General features: G+C 34.1%; 2 protein-coding genes and 1 non-coding gene across 3 annotated transcripts; 2 read left to right on the top strand and 1 right to left on the bottom strand.

Annotated features, from left to right (window-relative positions):
- Positions 1 to 976: 976 nt before the first annotated feature.
- On the top strand, positions 977 to 4,980 carry LOC142532229 (serine/threonine-protein kinase PBS1). Its single transcript, XM_075638536.1, has 5 exons — positions 977 to 1,404; positions 1,927 to 2,129; positions 3,316 to 3,505; positions 3,838 to 4,229; positions 4,341 to 4,980. The coding sequence occupies exons 1-5, from the start codon at positions 1,284 to 1,286 to the stop codon at positions 4,803 to 4,805; spliced, it is 1,371 nt and encodes a 456-aa protein (XP_075494651.1). The 5' UTR covers positions 977 to 1,283; the 3' UTR covers positions 4,806 to 4,980.
- A 646-nt stretch (positions 4,981 to 5,626) lies between these two features.
- Positions 5,627 to 5,698, bottom strand: TRNAQ-UUG (transfer RNA glutamine (anticodon UUG)). Its single transcript has one exon. It is a non-coding gene; the product is annotated as a tRNA-Gln (tRNA).
- A 6,244-nt stretch (positions 5,699 to 11,942) lies between these two features.
- LOC142533452 (bidirectional sugar transporter SWEET15) lies at positions 11,943 to 13,707 on the top strand. The gene is made up of 6 exons (XM_075640215.1): positions 11,943 to 12,084; positions 12,331 to 12,367; positions 12,470 to 12,680; positions 12,758 to 12,919; positions 13,013 to 13,132; positions 13,213 to 13,707. Exons 1-6 carry the CDS (start codon positions 12,033 to 12,035, stop codon positions 13,519 to 13,521), a joined length of 891 nt encoding a protein of 296 aa, XP_075496330.1. The 5' UTR covers positions 11,943 to 12,032; the 3' UTR covers positions 13,522 to 13,707.
- The last annotated feature ends 5,760 nt before the right edge of the window (positions 13,708 to 19,467 follow it).

The following is a 19,467-nucleotide window of genomic DNA, read 5'->3' as shown; positions in this document are numbered from 1 at the left end:
TTGTCGCATCAGGTTTGTCTAGTATGTCTTACCCGACTGACGTTGTTTGCGGACTACAAGTGTTCGATCATACGTTTATTTTTACAGTATGCACTAAATTTTTATTTTTAATTCAATAAAAATCCTCATTTATTTAATAAATTATTCATCATGATTAATAATTATAAAAATTATTAGTTAGACTGGAAAAAAAAACAACTAACCATGTGCGTGATAGGTGATATCTATATATTAAACAAGAGATAGTTATTTGTTTTCGAGAAGTTATTACAGTCTCCAACTGAATATCTATATCCTATTGCTTTGCGCGTTCATTTATGGTCTCCACATGTTCCATTATAGCATATATACATATTGAACACTTTATTAATATCCAATAAATACGATGGAGTGTGCGAAGTTTATGTGCAAGAATCATTAATTTATGTATGAACAAAGATTTTTTTTTACTACAAAAATCGACTGATTCAAACTTAAATGAAACAGAAAAATTTTGACTTCAATTTGAAACGACGAATTCTCTTAGTGTAATTCACAATATGATCAAATCTGATATGTAATCTGTACTGAAAATTTTATTAGGATGTTATGTGTTTTGTTCGATTTATTAGCGTTTTCCTACTTGATTTTGTGGTAATATTTCATGAATGATTCGCTCAATTAAAATTGTCGAAGAATTCATAGAATACTTTCCTTGACCATATCTTGATTTATGTCCATCTCATTATGTAATATTATGCTTCAAGATTTTATTTTTACATCAGAATAAATATCAAAATCCTTACTTTTTTGATTTAACAAAAACCAAGCTGTGTTTATTAATAAACGTTGGGTCAAAGGTGGTGGGGAAAAGTGTGGATGTAAACATACTACGTACGTAGACAGAATATACATTTTTTTTGGTTTGTTTTTTTCTTTTCAATTAATATACTCCTATTATACGTGTGTGGGTGGTGGGTACGAGAGATAGACGGGCGATTTGACCACAGATCCGTGTGAGAGATTAAAATCGGAAGAAGATAAAGCCGCTGTGTTCGGATACTACTGATTTTATCTAGAGCTAATTTTTGGGACTTCCCCCAAGTTTCGATTCTTGTCAGTATTCTTACAATTATTGTTCTTGCCTGAGCTGATCGGGTTAGGTGACAACACTGTGAAGATTGGATTATTACTGAATTTTATGTAAACGCAGTGAGGGAATTGGGCAGTCTGATATTTTTTTTTATATGTGCAATCGGATTGCTTCTAGATTTTGATAAAGATTTGATCTTTAAGTGAGGTAAATGGGTTGTTTTCCTTGTTTCGATTCGAAGGAAGAGGAGACGCTTAATCCCCATGAACACAGAGATGACCACAAGGAAGTTTATCCCAACATCCCTTCCAATATATCGAAATTATCTTCCGGTTAGTTAATGTCCTACTCTTGAATTCATGTATCTTTTTCTTTTCAATTTATGTTTTTGTGGTTTGGCCTGTTGTAAGAAAAAAAGTTCATTGATTTTTTGGGCATAGGTTTGTTGAGTTTGATTGAGGTCCGAGAATTTAAGATACGGGTTGATGAAGGATTTTCTTCTCTGTTTTTATTTTTATATCATGAAATGAGATCTGAATGGGGATTTGGTTTCTATTTTTGATCCGGTGGCCGTAGTGGAAAGCTCCTTTATTGGCTTATTGTAGTCCAAATTGGCTTAGTTCAATCCAAATTGATGATTAATTAGATCTTTTAAATTGGGGTGACTTTACTGGTACTTCAAACTAAAAGCCATCTGTTAATTTGTGTATTCACCATTTATGTCAGTGTAGTGGTTCTTATGTTCCCATAGTTCTTGTTTCATAGTGAATTTTACTGAAGTCCCGAACAATGAACTAATTCTAAAATCGTTAGAATCAGTCGTCAAAATATGTGCTTTTGATCGCAACTTGCAGGGGCAGACAGACTAAAAACAAGAAGTAATGTCGGGATAAGAAAGGAACCATCGGTGCTTAAGGACTTGCTGAATCCGCAGATTGCTGCGCAAATATTTACTTTTCGTGAGCTAGCAGCCGCTACTTGTAACTTTAGGCCTGAGAGTTTCTTAGGGGAAGGAGGGTTTGGTCGTGTGTACAAAGGGAGGCTTCCAAATGGTCAGGTAGAATGAATGTTCATCAATTTTGCAATTTATTTTTGCTATTTTGTGCCTGAAGAATAGGTTTGATATTTGGATTTGTGTGATGAAAATTGTGGCATGAATTTCATACGAATTGGAAGTGGCTGAAATTGAATTGATAAACGAATTAAGGGCCCTATTTCTACCATTAAATTTCAAGGATGAATTTCATTAGAAATTTATGGGATTTCTCATTTGTGTCCTCAAATTGAAGGTAGTTGAGAATTCGCCTCGAAGTTTTACTCTTGCCTTTACTTTTAGGCTTTGTACATTCAACCGTGATAATATCCATGTGTGTGTTTTACTCTTCTGAAGCAATAATTTGTGCTTAGTCACTACGGAGTTTTAACTAGGTGTGCAAATGAATTGAGTCGGCTTGAAAAATATTTGATGTGTATCCGAAGTTATAAAATTAGAGCTGAACTTGAACATTTTGAACTTTTTTTTACCTGAACTCGAGTCCAAATTATTTTGTTTGACGGCTCACAAACTTTAATATTTTATTAATATATAATATTTCGAAAGTTTCAATTATTTATTTTTAAGCAATAACTCGAATGACTCGCTAACATGTTCGAATGTTTCGAGACGAACTCAAATTCGAGCAAATTTTTTTAAATTTTTTGAGTTTCAAATCGAGCTGCGACTCGAATGTATCTAGAGGGCGAATCTGTTTTAAAGAAATGTGAGCTCCACTAGCCAGGATGGTGTAAGTTATTTTACATAAATAAATTATTTATTTAATCTTTGCTGAGTCGGGTTTGTCTCTGCTTAACCGGGTTCCGGTTCGAGTATTTGTCTTTGCTGATTGGCAGTGGAAATATCTATCCCCAGAATTGATTGGCATTGGCTGTATTCTGTGTATGTTGATGCACTGCTGAAGTGTTGGTTCCACCGCTAGAATTCACACTTTACTGCCATGTGTTTGGAGTTGATAATTCAAATTGGCGTGGTTTTCCAGCAGGGTGTTGTTTCTATAGCCAGTCTATTGTTTCTTTAGACACGTGTGCTTTATTGCAGTTTTATTTTAGTACTTTGTTTCAATCATTACTGTAATTATTGCAATTTTCTCCAAAAATTCCAATATGATAATTTCATTTTCTGATTATGAAAGTTGACCTTTTATATTTTTGCGTCCATCTTTTTAAATTTTTTGTTATGCTGGCAGGTGGTTGCCGTTAAGCAGTTGGATAGAAACGGGCTTCAGGGTAATAGAGAATTTCTTGTTGAGGTTCTCATGCTTAGCCTTCTGCATCATTCTAACTTAGTGAGTTTAATCGGTTATTGTGCTGAGGGAGAACAGAGGCTTCTGGTTTATGAATTTATGCCATTGGGATCGTTGGAAGATCACCTACATGGTAACTTTTGGCTCACTGCTCTATTATTTTGATTCAGATTTCTTTTTAACATGTACACCAACTTTGCGAGTAGTTTATTACAACTATCAGTTTTTGATTAGAAATTCTTTCTAGTACAGACTTTGAACTCTTTGAAGTCTATACATATCACGCATTTCTTGTTTCTTGATCTCAAATCATGGCATCCATGGTGTTTTTGGCTGAAAAAGGTTATTTAAAGAATGTTTTGGCAGACGAATATAATGCATTGTAGATGAGAGTAAAAATCCATTGTCATTGTTCTGAGTTTAACCATGTATATTCGAATTGAGATGTGAATAATTGTTGCACAGATCTTCCACCAGACAAAGAGCCACTAAATTGGAACACCAGAATGAAAATAGCAGCCGGTGCTGCTAAAGGGTTGGAGCATCTCCATGACAAGGCAAATCCTCCTGTCATATATCGTGATTTCAAGTCGTCCAACATATTACTAGGTGAAAGCTATTTTCCGAAGCTTTCCGACTTTGGACTCGCTAAGTTAGGTCCTACAGGAGACAAATCACATGTATCCACCAGAGTCATGGGAACCTACGGCTATTGTGCGCCAGAATATGCTATGACTGGACAATTGACCGTGAAATCAGATGTCTATAGTTTTGGAGTCGTATTCTTGGAGCTCATCACTGGACGCAAAGCCATTGACAGCACCCTTCCACAGGGAGAACAAAACCTTGTTGCATGGGTAAAACTGCAGGGTGTTTTTCTTTAAATATTTTCGGGCTACATTAAGCTAAGATTTGTCATTGGAGAATTTTTGTTGTGGCTTGCCACTGACAATGTTTGAGTTATGCAGGCACGTCCGTTGTTCAATGACCGTAGAAAATTCTCGAAACTGGCGGATCCAAGACTGCAAGGTAAATTTCCCATTCGTGGGCTTTACCAAGCTCTAGCAGTAGCATCCATGTGTATCCAAGAACAGGCTGCAGGTCGTCCCTTGATAGGAGACGTAGTTACTGCCCTTTCTTACCTGGCTAATCAGACGTACGATCCCAGTATAGCTGTTGGCAGTGTCAACAGAATTGCTCTGGAGAAGGATGACAGCAGAAGCAAAGATGAGAGAGGTGGGAGAATATCAAGTACCGGAGAGGGGGGAGGATCAGGACGAAAATGGAACTTGGATGGATTCGAGAGGGACGATTCTCCAAGAGAGAATGCGAAAAATCTGAACCGGGATTTAGACAGGGAACGCGCCGTTGCCGAGGCTAAAATGTGGGGTGAAAATTTGAGGAAGAATAATGCATGCTCAAAGAACTTTTGATGGCAATAATGGGCAGTAGCTATGCACCGAAAATTGTATTTCATACAGAGAAATAGGAACCCTCTTTTTTTGTGTGTGTACTTTTTACCTTTTAAACAATGAAGAAGAGCTTGAAGATACATTCACAACTACAAGATCGTCTGAGAAGTTTCAATTGTGATCACAGTCCAAGATATGTTTGTTTTTGAGTGTTCTTGATACAGTTTGGAAGGACAATCAAAAGATGAAACATATACTGTTATAGATTTTTACTGTTTTAACAAATTATGGTATATATTTATATATTATAGATTTTGATGTAAATTTTGTTAACCATCCGCGATGAGACCGATGCCATAACTCATAAATACACTTGATCTTTAAAGACAAGCAACTTTTTATCCAAAATATCTTATTCCGATAATGCTATTATTTTTTTAAAAGAAAATATAATATATAAAATAAAACTCAAACGTTGACTTTGAATAAAATAAAATCTCTCACGTAAATTATATTTTACACAAAAATATAACATATGACAAAAATTTGTGTGAGACGATTTTACTGGCCGTATTTTATGAGACATCTCTTATTTGACTCATCCATGAAAAAGTATTACTTTTTATGCTAAAATTATTATTTTTTTATTGTGAATATCGGTAGGGTTGACCCGTCTATAAATATTTGTGAGATCGTATCACAAGAGACTTATTCTAAACATACACCCGTTATCAGGAAGAAGTGAAGATTTTGATTTCCATTTTATCAACCATTTGGGATGTGTTTAAATAACCATAAGGAAAAATAAATCGACATTAAAAGTGCAGAATTAAAACAAAAACAGGTCCTACCGGGAGTCGAACCCAGGTCGCTGGATTCAAAGTCCAGAGTGCTAACCACTACACCATAGAACCTTGCTTGACCAACTCTGCAAATATATTTTAATTTGTACAAATACTTTAAAAATCCATAGAAATAAACACCCCCACAAAGTGATGGCTTCATTGACCTGTAAGCACTTAATGTGCCTCTTTAATGATTTAACTGGTTGGCTTAGTTGCACCGATTGAGTTTTAATAATGCTAATAAACAAACTTTGCCATCACCAATTTCTACGCTAAGCTAAGGCTATGTTTGTTTGTATTTCTCTTAAATATTCTTAGTTTTACAAAAAAATATGTAGTCCCACGGGTTTTTATCATTAGTTCAACAAGTTATATATATTATTTAAATTTAAAATTAAAGTACCTATTTAATTAAACACGAAGTTAATTATTTAAAATTAATTTGATGTCCTCAAATTTCGCTTCACCTTTATTGCCTCTTTATCCTTGACTCAACAGATCCATACCAATAGGCAAAAAAAGCTGATATCTCTATTGGGTTTATAAGATAACACAAACCCAACTAATTTAGGACCAACATTACCATAATTGCATTTTATTACATTAATCGCTACCTAAATTTTGCGATATCTTAGGGGGGAAAGTGTTTCAAAAAAAAGAGAATACAATATCAATATTTATTCCTCCTTTGATTAGAAATAAGCCAAAACATGCGAGTCCAGACCATATATTCTGGTGAATAATCACAATTATTGGCTCTTTAAAATTCCAGGTCATTAATCTATATATATGGTAGTATAAAAGAAGGTCACGAGAAGATGAACAGCCAATTCTAACTTCTCACTATCACTGATAATATGCAACGATAACCTAGGACTACTTCCTGCTCAAATTTTTATTCTCGTATTTGAGTTCGAGATTCAACAACATTTGATTTTTTTATATATATATTACTCCAAAAATTGTCTCCAACTATTTTTTTTTTGCCTCATCTAATTACAAATGAACAATTTTTTATTTGGACGTCATTATATAATTATTAAAATATTAGTTTCATTTATTATCGTCGGTTCTCAAACGTCAGCGCATATTTTTTAAATGCTTTATAAGACAAAATATTATGTTATGTGTCGATTTGCATGCAAAGTTGTATGTTAAATGTCTTACTTGAACATGAAAATTTGTGGAAGCATAGTAGATTCCGCCTGGCATTGCCTACGTATCCCGAACCCCAAATTTAGTAAAAATACAACAAATGACGATATCCTAGTTCATGCCAATTTTGTCATATTATAATATCGCGTAAGGTAAAAGCTGAAAATCAACTATGTATTAAATTTTCGGTTAACGGCCCAGCTTGTTAAGTTGTATGTACATTAAAAGTTGTTGAATATAATATTTTAATATATAACATGTGAAACCAGTTAATATCTCTGATTTGCACACGCACAATAGTCGGATATTGACAATGAGATCAAGCAAAAATTTATTTTTGATCTTGATTGTCTACATTGATAAATTTATGTTTTAACCTTATTTCTTCCGATTTTTAAACTTTTAGTTTTTTTTTCCGCATTACTGTTAACATGACATTGCATATGTCAACGTCATGTCAGCATCACATCATTGTCTCGTGCAAAAAAAGACTAAAATTGCAACTATATAGGAGCAAAATTGTAGTTTTCCTTAAGGTTATGCTTGAATTAATGGATATGAGATAATAGACTTCAAATCTATTGACTTGCATGGATGAAAAAAATTCAAGGTTGTGTTTGGACGAAAGAATTTGGATTTGTGGGAGGATTTAAATTCTATTGATTTGCAATGCTTGTATTTCAAATGACTAGGTTTCATAGTAGCTAGGTTTGAAATTGAGGCAAAAATATATATATTTCGGCATCGCAAGATATTTAAAACTCTTCATTCTTATTCTTTGAGCCAAATTGATGCAATAACAGATTTGAGATTTATATTTGAAATCAAATACTTGTATACAAAAATCATGCAATCAAAATGCAACCCAATGTTGTGCTTGGATTTAAGGATTTAATACCGAGTGATGAATTTGATTTGTCAAGTGATTTGAAGAGAATATTTGAAATTATACCAATCTTGGGTGGATTTCAAAACAAAATCATCATAATCACTATTGTATTTACATAAGGGATGAGTGTACTTGAAATTCATCCAACAGAAAGTCATCAAAACAATCAAATGAATTTGAATTTCATATATTCCATATTTCCTTCCAAGTGTAACACGAGAGATTGCCCTACCAGCTAACTCCTCTCCTTTATGGGTTGGCTACCGGGGATCCATTGTGACTTGTGAATAGGTTGGTATGGATGAATTAACCGTTGTCTTTAAGCCTGTTTTTTTGGACAATCGACAACGATTTTCTAAAATTGTTGTCGATTAGCGTGTATTTAGCGACGATTTTGCTAAAACTGTCACTAAAATTAGCAGCAAAACCGTCGCTAAAAACAGCGAACCCGTCGCTAATTTAAAAATAGCGACGGTTTTGCTTAAAAACTTGAAGATTTGAACATGGACATTGGTCGGATGTGGGCGATAAAAACCTGAAGATTATCATCAATTCACTGCATATTGGATTCACACATGATCATTGGTCGAATATAAGACGATAAAAATCTAGAATTTATACCTACCTAGTATTGACAATATCAAATCTAAAAGGGATTTTGAGCTTTCATGATCTTAAATTTGTTTTGCCACGACTCTGATGTAATGTTAAGACTCGATCTCGTCAATAATTGGTCGTTAATTAATTAATTTTAAATTTTGTCGGTGTGACGGCGACAGAGGGATATATAAATACAAGAATCGCCTTTTTTACTTCCTTTAATAAAATTATTCTAAATTTTAATATATATATATATATATATGTATATATATATATATAATATTTTATAAAATAACTCAACGTTTAAAGTACAATCAATATATACACACATTATACATACATACATACATACATACAGAGGTTTGATATGTGCACAATACACACTTACTGTGGATACTTATGTGAGTATCACTGAGGTAACATCTACCTATAAAATATACAATTTTGATATGTTTGGAGCATCGAATACTGGATTTGAACATGGACATTGGTCGGACGTGGGCGATAAAAACCTGAAGATTATCGTCAATTCAATGCATATTGGATTCACACGTGATCATTGGTCGAATATCAGACGATAAAAATCTAGAATTTATACCTAGTATTGACAATATCAAATCTAAAAGGGATTTTGAGCTTTCATGATCTTAAATTTGTTCTGCCATAACTCTGATGTAATGTTAAGACTCGATCTCGTCAATAATTGGTCGTTAATTAATTAATTTTAAATTTTGTCGGTGTAACGGCGACATGGCGATATATAAATACAAAAATCGCCTTTTTTTACTTCCTGTAAATAAAATCATTCTAAATTTTAATATATATATATATAATATTTTATAAAATAACTCAATGTTTAAAGTACAATCAATATATATATACACACACACACACTAGATATATACATACATACATAGGTTTGATATGCGCACCGTGCACACTTACTATGGATACTTATGTGAGTATCAATGAGGTAACATCTACCTATAAAATATACAATTTCGATATGTTTGGAGCATCGAATACTGGATTTGAACATGGACATTGGTCGGACTTGGGCGATAAAAACATGAAGATTATCATCAATTCACTGCATATTGGATTCACACGTGATCATTGGTCGAATATCATACGATAAAAATATAGAATTTATACCTACCTAGTATTGACAATATCAAATCTAAAAGGGATTTTGAGCTTTCATGATCTTAAATTTGTTCTGCCACGACTCTGATGTAATGCTAAGACTCGTTCTCGTCAATAATTGGTCGTTAATTAATTAATTTTAAATTTTGTCGGTGTGACGGCGACAGAGGGATATATAAATACAAGAATCGCCTTTTTTACTTCCTTTAAATAAAATTACTCTAAATTTTAATATATATGTGTGTGTGTGTGTGTGTGTGTGGTGGATATACATACATACAAAGGTTTGATATGTGCACAGTGCACACTTACTGTGGATACTTATGTGAGTATCAGTGAGGTAACATCTACCTATAAAATATACAAATTTGATATGTTTCATCAAATCCAATAAGTAGACGTCACCTCAGCGTTGCTCACATAAGTGCACACAATAGATGTACATCATATCAAAACCGTATATATTACTTATTTATTTTATGTTTTTTTGCTAAAATAATATAATAATAATAATAATAATAATAATAATAATAATAATAATAATAAAAAAATAATTATGAGAAAATTTCATATTTGGTCATATAGGTTTGTTTATATGCGATTTTAATCATCAATATTATCAAATTTCAGTATTAGGTTTACGTCTTCCGATTTTCGACAATTTTAGTCATTTTTTCAGAAGTGTTTATATGACATTATACACGTCAATATGACATTGATGTCATATCAACGACTCGTTGGAAAAACGACTAAAATTAGAATAACAAAAACAAAGATAATGTGCAGACTAAGAATAAAATTTGATAACATATTACCAAAATTGCAAAGAGACGAACATACAAGACTAAAAATATAATTTTTCAATGATAATTTGTGATAGCTCAAGTTCTGTTCTGAATTAAATATTGCTTAAGTATTATTAAGATGAAAGTAAATGATCAAACTGAACATTTAAGCATCTGTTAGCTTGGAATCACCAAACTAAGATCGGAACTTTCGAAGAGTTTGAACCTTATGTAGTTAGTTCGGAACTTCTGAACCCATGCACACGTCCAGTTAGGTGTCCGAACGAGTATGACACATCGCAACAGCAGCAATTCGGACCATCCGAACTCTTCTACACTTGATGGCACCTAGACCAGACTGAGCGTGATGATGTTCCAGATTTGATCCTAGATACCAGTACATGTTTCATGCATATTGCATGTAAGTTTGTATACTCGTGACTTACATTCTAAATGATTTGTCGTTCGTGTTCTTGTTTTCATCTTGAAAACCCTATTCCAAGAGACATGTCTCAGATTGGACAGGCCAAATGGACATGACTTATTCGATGTACTCGAATAAGATCTTTTTAAATTTGATGAAATTAATGTATTATGTTTCCATTGTTTTATGTTAAGATTATGTATTAACCTTTATTAGAGCATGCGAATCAGTATAATTATAGGCTGCTCGGGTAAGGACGCTATATTATTTATTATAACACTATATTATGATTATTTACTAAAATGATGCATGGGACAATGGAAGACTAGAAAACAAAGCTACTAACTGACAAAATATAATGAGAAAATTGGGCGAAGCGGTGAGACATAAGTCAAATTATAGAATGCGTGTTTTGTGCTCGAATTTTTGCATAAGTTGGGAGAAAAAGCACAAAAGCTCCATTCTACGTTGGGATTTCTCGTGAAATATTGAGGCTTCCTCCACCCGAAAAGGCGTTTCTGGTTCACAATCATATGCACTTTCTCGTCATCTACCCCTTCAATAACTCTCTATCCTACAGATTAATTTTCAAATTAAAAATCACTATTTTTTTATTACCTATGCATGCATGCAAATTATGAACGATAATTAATGCACCATAGTAGTAAATCTAAAAACATCTCATTGGCACCGTTGAATTTTTATCCTGATGAAAAAGGGTTTTTAAGAGTATAATTGGGGTGGTCTTTTTAGCTAAACAGAGCTATAAATCGTGGATATAAAACGTGAAAAGAGGGGTTCATCTTAGAAACAGATTAAACATGATCATTATGCTCTAGTTTAGTAATTTAAAAAGTTGCACCGAGTCAAAAGACACGTGATATTTTTTATATGTTGTTTATAATCTGCTACAGACTGTCAAATAAGGTTAAACCCAAATAAAAATGCGTATTAGTTTGAACTTTAATAAATTATATATATGGATCAATGCATACTTCCGCATATTTATCTAATTATTTTTATGATTTAACATCAGTTATAGATATTTAAAATATTGGTGGTTTTTTATTAGTCAATTATATTCAGAATTTAAATTTATTTAATTTTTACACGAGTCGATTGTTTTATACCCAACTCAATCCTACGTGGGAACGAAGTGTTACATTGCTAAATTCATGCAGGTGAATGCAAAGGGCACGTGACGCTAACTACTAATGATAACACATGTCATGAAACCAATATGAGTTCAATGCCACATTCCCCCCTTCGCTTGTTCTATAAATTGGCCTCTCCTTTTCCCATTTACGCACCACAGTTTGTGAGGAGAAGTAATAAGGACTAGGGTTTCGGTAATAGAGATCCTTGTTTCCTTCATAAAAACTTCTCTGATCTAACTTCTGAGACATGGCTATCCTAGGCGATCACCACTCCTCGGCGGTCGCATTTGGCATCTTAGGTAAAATCACGCTGTTCGGGCGATTTCTTCTCCTTCTCTCCTCTTGTATCACCTAGCTGTACCTACATTCATTTGATTTGCATGATCAACCTTCCCCATAAGCCACACTGCAAGCATGGTGTGTACACCATGCATGTTGAAGAAGAAACTCATGATATGTTTTAAAACAAATATGTAGTTCTCTTGATCTTTGTTGAATCAAATATCTTACAGATTCGACTAATGAAGAATTTTGTTTCGCTGCAGGCAACATTGTGTCAGTCCTCGTGTACTTTGCTCCATTGTAAGTATCTCATCGAGCATTTAATTTTTCTCCAGTTCGTTAAATTTATTATGTACAAGATCGAATAAATTGTTGATTTTTTTTCTTTTTATACTGCGACAGGCCCACGTTCGTGAGGATATACAAAGAAAAATCGACCTTGGGGTTCCAATCAGTGCCTTATAATGTGGCTTTCTTCTCCGCCGTGCTGTGGCTGTACTATGCTTTCCTCAAGAAAAATGCGATTCTTCTGGTCTCAATCAACTCTTTCGGATGCGTTATTGAGACATTTTACATCGTCACCTATCTTTATTATGCAACCAGAAAGGCCAAGGTATATGATTAATCACACAAATATATTATACAATTTGACTTCAAAAAATATTCGACTAATTATTCATTTATTTGCAGATTGAAACTGCCAGGCTCTTCTGCCTTATGAATGTGGTGACATTTCCCATAATGTTTGCGCTCACATTCTTCATATTCAAAGAATCAGAGCGAACACAGGTCGTGGGATGGACCTGTGTTGCTGTTTCTGTCAGTGTTTTTGCAGCCCCTTTAAGCATTGTGGTAATTATCAGTTAATCAACAACATTTATCATAAATTTATATTGAATTATACACCCATTAATGTTTTCCACCTTTATGTCTGAATTCCCGCAGTTCCAAGTTGTCAAAACGCGCAGCGTGGAGTACATGCCGTTCCCTCTGTCTTTTTTCTTGACACTCAGTGCAATCATGTGGTTTGCTTACGGCCTACTCAAGAGAGATTTATGTGTTGCCGTAAGTAATCAACCCAATATTCTTCTCAATTAGTTGTGTCCACTATTCTTGATTTATAACCAACAAATTTGATCTTGTAGCTTCCAAACGTGATCGGATTCTTCTTGGGACTGCTACAAATGGTGGTATATGTAATCTTCCGAAAACCGACGCCGCAAATTAGTATCAACAACAACGTCGTCGACGACCGTGACAAGTTTCCGGAGCACGTATTGACAATAATGGTTTTAGGAACACCAGAAGTGCATCCGATAGATTCCAAAAATCGTGGAAATGAAATGATTCAATTGAAGAACACCAAGGACGAGGAGGCTGCTGATCCGCGAGATGATTTTGTGCCATGTTCAATAAATGTTGAGCCGAGCCCAGTGAATCTGGAGAAGGATTGATCAGCTGTTCTTCCGCATAATTTTATTTAAATATCACTATATATGTATGTATGTTCGTTCGTACGGTCTTGTCGTTCTTCTTCTTCTTGTTTTTTTTTAATCCCTTCCTCGTTGTACCCGTGATTTCGAGTATTATATAATGTTAGAATAAAATAATGTAATTTCTGTGTCGTATAAATAAGAGAAAATATATATTAATATTTTGCTCGTTTTCTTTTCATTTGCTAAATAAATTCTAGGCCCTCTTATTTACTTCCTGGTTATTATCATCAGTTTAATATGGGACCCGGATCATCTGTGCTTCACAGCATCTTGGTGCACACATTGAATTTTTTTTTATTGTTATTTTTTTTCACTTTTTTTCCTCTCTTTTTAATATTGCATGATGGAAATGTTCTAAATTTTAATTTAAACATTAACATGTTAATAGTTTTATATTGTTAAAAATTTTGTTCATTGGAAAAAAATTAATAATACTCATCAAATTCGAAAAAATGATACGGTTTTTCACATATAAAAATTTAATATAGTAATTTTTAATTGCAAAATTATAAATTTAACATAAAAGAATTAAAATGTTTATATTATTTCATATAAAATTGTCTCCTAATGTTTGTGGAAGATGGAAAAAAATGGAGGAAAATGGATGGAAAACAAAAAAAATATAAGGAGTGAAAAATAAAAGAAGAATAAAAAAAATTCAATGTGTGCACAGCATCCGGGTCCCATTCACAATAAAAAATAATACTCTTAGCATAAAAAGTAATATTTTTTCATGGATGACCCAAATAAGAGATCCGTCTCACAAAATACGACCCGTGAGACTGTCTCACACAAATTTTTACATTTAAAATGAGCAGTAAAATTTTGTTAAGAGACAAGGTGAAGGTGGGGGGATAAGGTAAGTTGGTGATTAGGTAGATCACTATGATATTCTAATTATAAACTACATTAAACAACGAAATATGTTAAATTTTGGCAATTTATTGGAATTTGCACATACACTATATACTTGTAAGTTGAATGAGATAAATAAAAAAATTGATATTGAAGTATAATAGTTGGAAGATTTTTTAGGAACAACGTTTTTATTACAATAAATCAAAAAACGTTATTGAAGTATAAATCATAAAAATATAATAATTTTTCTTACAAATATTTACTTAAATTAAATAAAATAAACCAAAATGAGATTCGTGTATTTTTTTTGGATGCATTATTATTATTATTATTATTATTATTATTATTATTATTATTATTATTAAATTTGGATAGGTAGGTAATAATAATAATAATAATATTATTATGATTATTAAATTTGGATAGGTAGGTGGGTCATATTTTCTTATCATTACACCCATCGGGCTTCCATGAACAAATGGGTCGTCAACGAGATATGACCTCTATTTGTCTTAGCTTTTAATCAGGCTCCTGACATTTGTATTGGGTCGATTTTCTCCATATGGGCCCAAGTCTTTCAGCAGCCCGAGAATAAGATTTGTTTTTGCATCAAATGATGATAAAAGGCAAAGGAAGGAATGATAAATTGCTATCCAATGTGCTTTTTATCTGAAAATAAATCGTAGCATAAGGTGCATGTGTCGACTTTGAACTAACTTTCGAGCAGTTAGGTTCATAATTTGTTAGGATAGTGTTAGTGTCTAGAGGGTGGTATGTTCTTTTCTTAGTCGAGAAAATCTGGTCTTGATATTTTATTCTAAACTTTGTCGAATGGTATGATCGTTCTTGTGGTGTTAAATATCAAGACCAGATTTTCTCAACTAAGAAACGAACATACCACAAATTGTGCAAAAACAGTCTGATGAATCTTATTAGTAATTTATACTCAAACTAGACAATTTAAATATAAAATAATTAAATGCAATTAGGAAATAAGACAAGTGATGTTTATGGATATTCGAAAATTCAAACTCCTAGTAATTTTTTCTTACCACGGTTGAGACACATAGTCTAACAACCAATATAGAAATAAAACAATTAATCATTCGATTCAAACTGTCGAGAAACTACTCAACCGTTGTTTCTCAAACGATCTTATAAGAAACGGTTGACAAAAACCCTTGAAGATTCTTGATGATTTGAATAAGTATTATTTGGAGCGAGGACTGATGAACATTGGGTAAATATCAAAATGATAAGTGCTCAAAAGTCTTTTTAAGAATGCAAGCTTGAATTGGCTGTCCCATTGGCACTTCTTGGCATTCTCTATATATATTACCTAATGCATTTTTCCATTCAATATTCGATTGTAGCTCATTAAATGAGCATTAATGCAAAGCATTGATGTTGCCGTCATTTCTTGCTTTATTGTACTTTTTATTTAATGAGGAAATATACATATACCAAATGTGATAGAAAACGGTCACTGACGGCTTAAAGTAACTATGCTATGCATGTTGAATTTTGTGAAAATAATTCTGATCTTCTGACATTTTGTTTGATGGGTATGGTCAGTCTATCAACGTTTCTGAAAAAGTAGGTAAAATCCTTCTAAGATGTGTTGATTCTATTTATAAATATTCTTGGATATGGTGAACGGCTGAGTAGTTTGCCACATCCAATACACATGAGGCGGTTGAGTAGCTTAATATTGCAAGATCGGTTGAAAAGATTCTACTGAAATGGTTGAGTGCTTGATCTTATATAATAAATTATTTTTTTCATCATAAAAATAAATGATCTAACAATAATTAATAATGTTTTGCACTCGTAAAAAAAATATTTTTCGCGCCGCCAAATATTAGCTTGCCAAGATTGACCTACAAAATGTCGATATTTAATGCTATATAACATAATATCATCCCATATTAAATTGCTTTCTAGCTAGTTCGACTTTATGCCATAATATTCTAAGCACTCAAAGTTTAATTAAGACACCCTTTAAACAGGGTTTTGATTCCATCAACTTTCTTCAACTTCTACAACTCTTTCTAGTGTAATTTTTCGTTAATTTGATTCCACAAATTCACGTGCCACGCAATACACTTCTCTTTTCTTTGCTTAGTTTTCATATGAAATCCCTTTTCGAGGAAGTTTCTGCAGAAAACTACTGGGAAATCTGTTGGAAAAGTCAAGAAAGGCAGCACAGGAAAGGAAAACATGTAATAAATGTGTGTTGCCTATTTTGCAGAAAGTTTCGCAGAATTGATGAAATACGCGTTTTTAACGCGTGTTCACACGGTCAGGAGGCTCTATAAATAGAGCTCCCCCCTTCATTCTGAAATCATCCTTTCTTCGAGTTTTTTCTCATCTTATAAGCATTTGAGTGCTTAGTTCTATAATATTTGTGAGGTGTTTTGTTCTCCTGTATTAAGAGAGTGTGTGTTCTCTTTGGAAACACAGTGAGTGAGTTGTACACCACAAAATATTATAGTGAAAATCTTTTCATCTTGCCCGTGGTTTTTACCCTAATAATTTTTAGGGGTTTTCCACGTAAATCTCGGTGTCCATTTTATTCTTTATTTTCGGGTTTTATTATCTCAAATTCCGCACGTGGGACCAACAAGTGGTATCAGAGCCTTGGTTTAAAATTTCTTAAAATTCTGAGTATGCTCTGTGGTTGCAGCCTAGACTGATCTTCCACATCAGAAAAGATTTTTTTGAGATTTTTTATTTAAGGCGGGATTATTTTGTCAAGTCTACTAAAATTGTTGTAGACATAATGGCGGGAAGGTACGAGATAGCAAAGTTCAATGGAAACAATTTTATGCTGTGGAAAATAAAGATACAGGCAGTTTTAAGAAAGGAAAATTGCTTGGCGGCTATTGGAGATAGACCGGTGGAAGTTACGGATGATGGAAAGTGGAATGAGATGAATGATAATGATGTTGTCAATTTATACTTGGCTATAGCAGATGAAGTTTTGTCAAGTATCTTTGAGATAAAAACAGCCAAAGTTATCTGGGATACTCTGACAAAGATGTACGAGGTCAAGTCCCTACACAACATGATTTTCCTAAAGAGAAGGCTTTATACTCTTCGGATGGCGGAATCCTCATCGATGACCGACCATATCAACATACTAAATACTCTATTTGCCCAACTCACTTCCATGGGGCATAAAATAGGGGAAAATGAACGTGCGGAACTTCTACTTCAAAGTCTACCAGATTCATATGATCAACTTATCATCAACATTACCAACAATATTCTTATGGGCTTTCTAAGATTCGACGATGTCTTAACTGTGGTTCTCGGAGAAGAAAGCCGGCGCAAGAATAAGGAAGATAGATTGGTAACATCGAAGCAGGCAGAGGCTTTGCCGATGATAAGAGGAAGATTTATGGACCGTGACTCCAGTGGGAGTCAAAGGCGAGGTAGATCAAAGTCAAGAAGAAAGAAGAAAAATATTTACTGCTTTAAATGTGGCGGTAAAGGGCACTTCAAGAGAGAGTGTACGAGTATCGATAAAAGTTCTCAAGGAAATGTGGCCAGTACTTCAGGCAGTGGTGAAATATTATTCAGCGAATCGGCAACAGTTGCAGAAGGCAGACACAAATTTTGTGACACATGGATAATGGATTCAGGTGCGACGTGGCACATGACGTCTCGGAGAGAATGGTTTGATCATTATGAACCAATCTCAGGAGGATCTGTATTTATGGGAAATGACCATGCCTTGGAAATCGCTGGGGTCGGTACTATCAAAATTAAAATATTTGATGGCACCATTCGCACCATACAGGAGGTACGACATGTGAAAGGACTGACGAAAAATCTTTTGTCCTTGGGGCAATTGGATGACATCGGGTGCAAAACTCGTATCGAGAACGAGATCGTGAAAATTGTGAAGGGCGCGCTTGTGGTTATGAAGGCGGAAAAGGTTGCTGCAAATCTGTATGTACTTTTGGGAGAAACACACAAAGAGGCAGAACCAGCTGTTGCATCAATTGGTTCAGGAGAAGAATTAACAGTGTTATGGCATAGAAAGCTCGGACATATGTCAGAACGGGGGTTGAAAATTCTCTCAGAACGGAAGCTGCTGCCGGGACTTACAAAAGTGTCACTACCCTTTTGTGAGCACTGTGTTACCAGTAAACAACACAGATTAAAGTTTGGCACTTCTACTGCCAGGAGCAAAAGCATATTGGAGCTGATTCATTCAGATGTTTGGCAAGCACCGGTTGTATCTCTAGGAGGAGCGAGATACTTTTTCTCGTTTATTGATGATTTCTCTAGGAGATGTTGGGTGTATCCAATCAAGAAGAAATCAGATGTTTTCCAGATCTTCAAAGATTTCAAAGCGCGAGTTGAACTTGATTCAGAAAAGAAGATCAAGTGTCTAAGGACTGACAATGGAGGAGAATATACCAGTGACGAGTTTGATGCATTTTGTCAACATGAGGGCATCAAGAGACAGTTCACGATGGCTTACACACCTCAACAGAATGGAGTGGCGGAGCGGATGAACAAGACCTTGTTGGACAGAACAAGAGCTATGTTGAGGACTGCAGGTCTAGAAAAGTCATTTTGGGCAGAAGCAGTCAAAACCGCTTGTTATATTATCAATCGTTCTCCTTCAGTGGCGATTGATCTGAAGACTCCGATGGAGATGTGGACCGGGAAGCCGACAGATTATTCTCATTTGCATACATTTGGAAGTTCGGTGTACGTTATGTACAATGAGCAAGAAAGATCAAAGTTAGATTCGAAATCCAGAAAATGTATCTTCTTGGGTTATGATGATGGAGTAAAGGGGTTTCGCTTGTGGGATCCTACTGTTCACAAGCTTGTCATCAGCAGGGATGTTATCTTCGAGGAAGATAAAGTAAAGGGAGACAAAGGCACACCGAATTCAGAAACTACTATATTTCAGGTGGAAAATAAGACGGACGAAGGTCAAGTTTCTTGTGAAGCAGTACCAGAGCACGAAGAACAAGAACATGTTGAGTCTGAGGTTTCTAATGTGAGGCAGTCAACTCGAGA

Source organism: Primulina tabacum, chromosome 18, assembly GCF_025594145.1.
Source record: "Primulina tabacum isolate GXHZ01 chromosome 18, ASM2559414v2, whole genome shotgun sequence".
NCBI lineage: Eukaryota > Viridiplantae > Streptophyta > Magnoliopsida > Lamiales > Gesneriaceae > Primulina > Primulina tabacum.
The sequence above is the reverse complement of the archived record's forward strand: the minus strand, read 5'-3'. Positions and strand labels throughout refer to the sequence as shown.